This window comes from Notolabrus celidotus, unplaced genomic scaffold (genome assembly GCF_009762535.1).
Source record: "Notolabrus celidotus isolate fNotCel1 unplaced genomic scaffold, fNotCel1.pri scaffold_367_arrow_ctg1, whole genome shotgun sequence".
In the NCBI taxonomy this organism is placed as follows: Eukaryota; Metazoa; Chordata; class Actinopteri; order Labriformes; family Labridae; genus Notolabrus; species Notolabrus celidotus.
In genome coordinates, this window is record NW_023260192.1 from 1,487 (window position 1) to 10,275 (window position 8,789).

General features: G+C 51.4%; 2 protein-coding genes across 2 annotated transcripts in view; one reads left to right on the top strand and one right to left on the bottom strand.

The window, feature by feature from the left end:
- Positions 1 to 516: 516 nt before the first annotated feature.
- Positions 517 to 6,937, bottom strand: dact1 (dishevelled-binding antagonist of beta-catenin 1). The gene is made up of 4 exons (XM_034679175.1): positions 6,818 to 6,937; positions 6,513 to 6,642; positions 5,939 to 6,052; positions 517 to 4,767 (listed from the first exon to the last, which is right to left on the bottom strand). Exons 1-4 carry the CDS (start codon positions 6,935 to 6,937, stop codon positions 2,669 to 2,671), a joined length of 2,463 nt encoding a protein of 820 aa, XP_034535066.1. The 3' UTR covers positions 517 to 2,668.
- Positions 6,938 to 7,292: 355 nt separating this feature from the next.
- The window catches only part of LOC117809709 (dapper homolog 1-like), a 5,066-nt gene continuing 3,569 nt past the window's right edge, over positions 7,293 to 8,789 (top strand). Inside the window, exons 1-2 of the mRNA XM_034679176.1 lie at positions 7,293 to 7,371; positions 8,181 to 8,316. Of these exons, the coding sequence (XP_034535067.1) occupies positions 7,293 to 7,371; positions 8,181 to 8,316 (215 nt within the window). The remainder of the gene's footprint in view (positions 7,372 to 8,180; positions 8,317 to 8,789) is intronic.

Sequence of the window (8,789 nt, forward strand, 5' to 3'; positions counted from 1 at the left end):
CACACACACACACACACACACACACACACACACACAGTCACACACACAGAGTCTGTGTTTAAGATCAAACTGACCTTCATTCAGCTCCAGATATCCCAGAATGCTTTGCATGCAGCCCGCCGTCCTCTGCACACTCAGCGTGTTGTTTCTGTTTCACTAATGAAAACAAATGTCCCACAGCGTGTGTGTGTGTGTGTGTGTGACTGTGTGTATGTGCGTGTGTGTGTGTGTGTGTGACTGTGTGTATGTGTATGACTGTGTGTGTGTGTGTGTGTGTGTGACTGTGTGTATGTGTGTGTGTGTGTGTGTGTGCGTGTGTGTGTGTATGACTGTGTGTGTGTCTGTGTTGACAGGGTTCAACAGAACCTGGATGGAGGACAGGGTCAGGACCCTCAGTACAAAGCATGTTAGCATGCTAAGGTAATGACTGGGAACCCCAACAACTGGGGCAAAAACCCTCCTGGGTCCAGGATCCAGGATTAGAGGTCATAGGAAACAGAAGAATCCAGAACAATATAGAGTTCAAGTCCACGTTTATTAAAGCGTAAAAAGGTTTCAGCAAACACAGAACTTTTTACACACTACCCAGGTACCCAGGTACCCAGGTACCCAGGTACCCAGGTACACAGGTACCCAGGTACACAGGTACACAGGTACCCAGGTACTCAGGTACCCAGGTACACAGGTACACAGGTGTACAGGTGTGTATCACATCACCTACAGGACCCTCAGGAGGAGGTTTTGAAGGTTTGAATCTAAGAGAAGGTGAAAGGTGAGGAGAGCTGGTTTCTGTGACGAGCTGTTCACACCTGAGCGATCAGATGAAACAGATCCACTGCATCCAGATGACTTAGCTTAGCACAAAGACCAGCAGCAGACCTGCTGACACTCTTTATTTTCAGCAATAAGTTCTAGAAGCTAACAGGCTAACGCTAATCTAAGTGCACTTTTTATTAATTACATTCAGAGACGTCTGACTCGCGCCCTGCTTCTAACACCGCCCTTTGCTTTTAACCACATCCCTGCTTCTGACCCCGCTCCCTGCTTGTAACCCCGCCCCCTGCTTCTGACCCCGCTCCCTGCTTGTAACCCCGCCCCCTGCTTGTAACCCCGCCCCTAGATTCACTGCTTCTGACCCCGCCCCCAGATTCACTGCTTCTAACCCCGCCCCATACTTTTAATGCTACATGCTAACTGCTTTAGCCACCTTAACAGAGTTTATGTGGTTAGCATGTAAACACCTGACAGATTCCTCTATAAGGCATACAGGCTAACAGTCCCGATCCCTTCTGCTCACAGTCTTTGTGCTAAGCTAAGCTAAGCTAACCTAAGCTAAGTTTCAGAGATTGAGACAGAAACGTGAGATCTGAAAGTTTCTCTGAAGTTTGAAACAGCGGACCCAGCTTCAGACCGGACTTTAGTCCTGATCCAGCAGACAGGCCTGTGTGGTACTGTTACCGTGGCAACAGTGGTGACAGTATAAGTCCGTGTGTTGCCGTCAGTCCGCACCGTGTGAAGATCCAATATATACCAAGCAAATATATTAGCGTTAAATAGCTTTCATCAAACATAGCACCGTCACTCTACCGACCAATAAAAACACGGCATGTGGCGTGCGCCCTACAACCAAAGGTCAAAGGTCAAAGGTCATAAATACAAAATAAGGCTACGAAACACAGACGCATCGCAGTCCGTCTCAAAGTGCAGCAAATACAGAGAGGACTGAAGCAAGACTCAACCTGAACCCTGCAGAACCCACAACCCTCACCAGGACCATCCACAAGACCTTCAACTAGACCATCAGGAGAGGTCCAGAGACATCATCAGACACCTGAGGAACCACCTGGAGAACACAGTCCAGCAGAGACATCGCAGAGTGCTTCAGAGTAAAGGTCTGATGGTCTAGACCTCTTTAAAGTCTTTGAGGAGACTAAAGTGCTCCGTGATCTGAAGCTGGAAGGTCTCAGACCACAAAGTCAGCCTGGACCTAGACTAACTGGAGGTCCAGTTCAGCATCAGACCTGAAGAAACCAAAATGAGTCGACCCTCCGAGCTTCAACACGCAGGAAGTGGCCGACGTTTGTACACAGTCCGTCTGATTGGCTGTTCGATCGCTTGTCCCGATCAGACCCGTTGAGCTGCGAGATCCTGCTCTGAAGCAGACCGCAGGTACAGGTGAGGCCCTGATGGAGGACGCCAATTTGATTGGCTCATCATAAGCTCTGCATCTGATGCTGCGTTAGTCCGGACTGTTCAGTGAGGTCAGCGCTCTGCTGGAGCGACCCTGAGCGGGTTTGTCTCTACGAGCGGTTCAGGGACCAAATCATAAATCCACCATTTGAACCTCCAGAACCTTTAAGGCCGTCCAGAACCACAGAGCTGTGGGCCACACCTCAGGTGCACATAAAGGACCACACCAAGTCCCTCTGATGGACCGGTTCTCTGTGCAGGTTTGAGGTGTACCCGGGTGTACCTGACCAGTTAGGGTAACAGTCCACTCTTATTGGTCACACATGCGGGTACGAAGGTGGATGAGCTCCGGTCCAACCACAGGTCTGTCTGCTCCTCCCTCAGGTGTGGGTCACAGTTGGGCTCGTTTCCGGTACATTGAGAGTGCAGAGGTAAGACACCTCAGCAGGTATGGGGGCGGGGCTCTGGACCTGCTGACTCACACTGTGGTCATGAGTTTGAGAGAACCCGACCTGAACCGGAGGAATCTCTTCTTCAGGTTGTGGGAGGCCTTGATCTTTATGAAGGCCTTCGCCTGAGCTGCGGTCATTGCCTTCCCAGTCACCGGGGCCCCTGCTGCCTCAGACTGGCCCCACCCCCTTCCTGTTCCACCTGCCCCGCCCCCAGCCCCACCCCCTCCACTCTCCTCTGTATCACTGGTGGTGGTGCTCTCCTCCACGTACTCGTCCCCGCTGGACTCGCTGTCTCCAAAGCGGTTGGTGGTGTAGTTGGACCGCTCGTCCTCGCTGGTGTCCACGATGGTGGAATGAAAGAGCGACGCACATTCGGCTGAATACTCAGAGTCACTTCCTGCCGTACAGGCGGCGTACGGGCTGCTCGACAACGCATGAGAGGGGAGGAACCCGTTGGCAGCAGAATGACTCAGCAGCTCCTTTCTCTTACGCCGCTGAGCGCGCCTGAACGCCTCGTCGCACGGAACCTCCATGATCGCTCGCAACCGCCAGTAATCACTCCGTTTGTACTTCGGTTTGGCGAGGACTACAACCTGGTCTCGTCCATGGTGATGATGATGGTGGTGACCATGGTGATGGTGTCCATGGTGATGGTGTCCATGGGGATGGTTCCTGGATGAAGCTGACTGCACACTGCTCCGTGTTGACGTGGCGTGTTGGTCCAGGACTCGGCCCTCTGGGATGGACGCAGGGAGGCGTCTCATTCTGGAGGAGGACGTCCCGTTAGCACCACCAGCTGCTCTCCTGGAGCCTCTAACGTGGATGGAGCCACCGTCTTCCAGCAGCCGGGACCTCTTTGAGCTGGACCTGTGGTAAGACTTGTCCCCTCTTCTCTCGTTGAGTCCAGGGTCCGGACTCATCCTGAGTGTTGCGTTCTTCACTTTGACGGACTTGAGGATTTTGTTGCCACTCTTACAGGGTTTGACGGTCTGCCGCTGAGGGCGGATGAGCTTAGCATCAACCATGAGACCCCCTCCTCCCGGTGGATCCTGACTGTGGGAGGAACCTTCACTGGTCTTATCAGGAACCGACTTCTCGGTCTGAGGGGGTTTAGGGGTGTCTCTAGGAGCAGCTGGTTGTGGTTTGACAGTTGGCAGTGGTTTGAGGGGCAGATCCTGGTCAGGCGGGTAACATGGCGTTTTGGTCTCCTTGGGGGAGGAGCTTGATGTGGGACAGCCCAGCTCCCTGAGAGGCCTGCTGCCTTTCTGTTTCAGCAGACTGTGAGTGCTCGGGTTGGAGTCCTGGTTCTTGGCAGGTGAGCCAGTTTGGACGCTGTTCTTTAGAGGAGACGGGTTCGGGTCTGGTGTCGGGTCACTGAGGGTAACCTTGAAGCCATGTTGCATTGCGTCGATGCTGCCATCAGGGTAGACGCCGGGAGAATCCTGCTCCTCCGATTTACTTCCCCCAGACCACTGACTCTGAGGAGACCAGGTCACGGCACCTTCTGCTCCTGCAGCCGGCCAGGAGGGTCTGAGGTCAGACCCCCTCACAGTCCCAAAACCAGACCTAGAGCTGGGATCAGAAAACTGCCTTACACAGAGACTGCCCTGCCTCAGGATGCTCTTTGATGGGTCGGTGCTGATACTGGTCCTGGGTCTGTTAGTCCTGATGGGTAGGGCTCTCCTCTGCAGCAGACTGATGATGTAGCTGTCCAGTCGTTTCTGTGACGGAGTCAGAGACGAAGAGGAGGAGGAGGAGGGGGCGGGCCAGGAGGAGCTCTGAGGTACAGAAGGAGCTGAAACAGGAAGAGGGGAAGACTCAAGACTCTTTGGAGCCCCCTCTTCTCTGCTGTGACTCCCCTGGCCCCACTTCTGCAGAAAGACGGGGCTCTGGACCGCCACGGCATGCAGAGGGCTCGGGTAGCGGTAGACTTCACTGCCACTTCGGACCACCAGGTCGCAGTGATACTTGGATACTTGAGAGTCACAGGAGACCACCAGGGACACAGGGTCCAAGGTAGGCGGCTGAGGAGCTGAGAGCGAGCGTCGGACCGTGCCACAGAAAGACGAGTCGTCACAGAGTCCTCCAACCAGACCATCACAGTCCAAACAGCTGGACAGCTCATCTGCAGAACACAGGACATCATATTCATCAGATCACTTGTTCACCAGATCACATGTTCATCATGTTCACATGTTCATCAGATCACATGTTCATCAGATCACATGTTCACCAGATCACATGTTCATCATGTTCACCAGATCACATGTTCATCATGTTCACCAGATCACATGTTCATCATGTTCACCAGATCACATGTTCATCATGTTCATCAGATCACATGTTCACATGTTCACCAGATCACATGTTCATCAGATCACATGTTCATCATGTTCACATGTTCATCATGTTCACCAGATCACATGTTCATCATGTTCACCAGATCACATGTTCATCATGTTCATCAGATCACATGTTCACCAGATCACATGTTCATCAGATCACATGTTCATCATGATCACATGTTCATCATGTTCACCAGATCACATGTTCATCATGTTCACCAGATCACATGTTCATCATGTTCATCAGATCACATGTTCACATGTTCACCAGATCACATGTTCATCAGATCACATGTTCACCAGATCACATGTTCATCATGTTCACCAGATCACATGTTCATCATGTTCACCAGATCACATGTTCATCATGTTCACCAGATCGCATGTTCACATGTTCACCAGATCACATGTTCATCAGATCACATGTTCATCATGTTCACATGTTCATCAGATCACATGTTCATCAGTCCAGAAATAGACATAAGCGCAGGATAGTATGAATTAGCAAACTAACATGTATTGATCATGTATTGGTCATGTATTGGTCATGTATTGGTCATGTATTGATCATGTATTGGTCATGTATTGGTCATGTATTGATCATGTATTGGTCATGTATTGATCATGTATTGGTCATGTATTGGTCATGTATTGGTCATGTATTGGTCATGTATTGATCATGTATTGGTCATGTATTGGTCATGTATTGATCATGTATTGGTCATGTATTGATCATGTATTGGTCATGTATTGGTCATGTATTGGTCATGTATTGGTCATGTATTGATCATGTATTGGTCATGTATTGATCATGTATTGGTCATGTATTGGTCATGTATTGATCATGTATTGGTCATGTATTGATCATGTATTGATCATGTATTGATCATGTATTGGTCATGTATTGATCATGTATTGATCATGTATTGATCATGTATTGATCATGTTTACCTGCAGGAGGGAGTCGTCCGTCAGCGTCAGCCCCGGAACAGAAACACTCGCTGAAGACGGAGTTTGACGAGTTCGAGAGAGAGCCGGACGCCCCGTCACTCAGCTCATAGAAACCTGTGGGGGGAGGACAGGTGAGGGAGAGGTGAGGGAGAGGTGAGGGACAGGTGAGGGACAGGTGAGGGACAGGTGAGGGACAGGTGAGGGACAGGTGAGGGAGAGGTGAGGGAGAGGTGAGGGACGGGTGAGGGCCGGGTGAGGGACAGGTGAGATGGATTATTAAACAGAGTCCTGTTTTGGTGCCCTCTTCTATCAGGACAGGAACTTGGGTCTGTACTGGATCACAGAGTTCTTCTGGACCCGGGATCAGAACCTATATCTTGCTTATTTTTAGAGATGATGTCATCTCAAGGATCAGCTGATCGATGATGTCACCTCATGGATCAGCTGATCGATGATGTCACCTCATGGATCAGCTGATCAGGGCGAGTCACCGCTGAAGAGTCCTAACGTTGTACCAGACTGATCCCAGTCCAGAACTGGTCTCCAGTTAGCCCGGTTTACGGTCTCCAGGTACCTGAGCTGGGTCTGCTGTCCGTCTCCGGCGGGTCAAGTGAATCCTCGGTGTCCAGTCGCAGGTCGCTTATCTGACGGTCCAGCTCCTGAAGCTGACTGAGAAGTCCTGTGTCCCTCCTGCGCAGACAGTTCTGAAGGGAACACACACGCACACGCACACACACACGCACACGCACACGCACACACACACACACACACACACACACACAGTAAATGGTCAGATTTTAACCCAAACAGAACATAGAGCTAAGACCTAAGAGCTAAGAGTCCTGGTCCATGGGAACCTTTACGAGCTCTGCTGAGAACCAGACCCAGACCCTGACCCAAACCCTCTCCCAGACTCAGACGTAGACCCTGACCCGGACAGAGAGGGTTAATTACACAGTGTGTGATGTCCTGTGTAGGTGAGCTCTCCTGCTGGTTCATGAAGAGATGAGGTCATCACACCCACCTGTCACTCATAGAGGCCCCGCCCCCCTTTAACCCTTAACCTGCTGTAGCACTTCAACATGGGGCTCTATGAGGACGGACTCACTGCAGTAGACACACTCTAGTGGACTCTGGAGGACCTGCAGGTTTTGTTTGTAAGTTTTGAACCCAAGGTCTCTGTGTGTCTCAGCGGACTCTGAGAGACGAGCGTCATGCTGCAGAGCTCTGATTGGTCCTTACAGGATCAATCAGAGCTCTGATTGGTCCTTACAGGATCCTGCTTCAGCTCCCACAGACTCTGAACGTCAGAGACTTAAGAGCTGCAGGCCTCATCCCGCTGTCTGCTTAGGACATGGGTGAGGAGAGAGCGAGGGGGGGCGGAGCCGAGCCGGTCCAGCAGCTTCAGGTGAAACAGAGCAGAGCCGAGCCCGGTCTGTTTCTGTCCTGTGACCTTTGACCTCCCTCTGATTCTGATCAGCAGCTCCAGGCTCACTACGGATAAGATCAGCTGTTTACATACCTGCTGATCATCACCAGCTTCTACACACACACACACACACACACACACAAAGACACCGACACAGACACCGACACAGACACACACACACAAAGACACACACACACAGCAGGGATGGAAAACATGCGGGTTATGCAGCTCTCAGGTCATGTGCTGCATTCCTGTGACTGAGCTGCAGAAACAAGCGTCTGATAAACACTCAGATACCAAACCAGAGCTCCCAGTCACACCAGTACACTCACACACACACACACACACACACACACACACATCTTTTAGATTCATGTCTGGTTATTTTCCTGTTAAGCCACGCCCCCTCTCACTGGCTCACAACCTCAGTATTGATCAGCTTAAGAGCTCCTCATCAATACATACATTCACATTATATCTCATTGTACCTGAGGTGTGTGTGTGTGTGTGTGTGTGTGTGTGTGTATGTGTGTGTGTGTGTGCAGCTGCTCTCTGGTATTAGCAGCGTGTTCAAACACACACTGACCCTCTTCCAGCCGTTTGTCCTGTCAATCAGCCAGCAGACAGCTGAGGTTCAACAGGAAGTGATATCATACACTTCCTGTTTTGGCTCTGAGATCATTGCATCACCAACAGCCAATCAGCTGCCTCCTTTAAAGTTTCATCAAAACAGCTAGACTGTTCCATTTGTTGAAGGTCCAGTCTCCTCAGGACTGTCTCCTCAGGACCGTCTCCTCAGGACTGTCTCCTCAGGACCGTCTCCTCAGGACCGTCTCCTTAGGACCGTCTCCTCCGGACAGTCTGAGATGGTGCAGACGGCGTCCTCTGGTCCTCCTTCAGACCTGCTCTGTCTGCTGAAACAGACTCAGCTCGCCCTAAGCCTGTCTGAGTATACAGGGTTATTATCGGGGCTTTATTGTGAAAGGTGAACCAGAACAGGAAACAGCAATAAAAACCAGTAAATCAGGACTCCAGCAGACCAGGTCCAGACTGAGGGATCCTTAAAACTGTTTGTGTCTCAGCTGCTCCACACGGAGCTGAAAGTCGATCCGCAGAGTTTCCAGCAGCTCAGAGGAATCTCCATTTGTTCCTGAGGGGGGAGGGAGGGAGGAGGGAGGGGAGGGAGGGAGGAGGGAGGAGGGGGGGGAGGGAGGGAGGGGAGGGGGGGAGGGAGGGATGGAGGAGGGAGGAGGGAGGGAGGGGAGGAGGGGGGGGAGGGGGCTAATCTGCTCCAGATTCAAGTTTAGAAATGCAGCTGCAGACCGGGCTGAGTCCAGAAACAACTGACACAGAAACCTGACCTGAAAACACATCAGGAGGAAGAGGAGGAGGAGGAAGAAGAGGAGGAGGAAGAGGAGGAAA

What these genes read in the sequence shown, in the direction of transcription:
- dact1 (XM_034679175.1), bottom strand. Translation starts at nt 6,937, where the DNA reads ATGAACCAGCAGGAGAGCTCACCTACACAGGACATCACACACTGTGTA. An exon ending in GGACAGCAGACCCAGCTCAG is followed by an intron (nt 6,053 to 6,512) that starts GTACCTGGAGAC and finishes CTCCCCCCACAG; the next exon opens with GTTTCTATGAGCTGAGTGAC. An exon ending in CGGACGACTCCCTCCTGCAG is followed by an intron (nt 4,768 to 5,938) that starts GTAAACATGATC and finishes TGTGTTCTGCAG; the next exon opens with ATGAGCTGTCCAGCTGTTTG.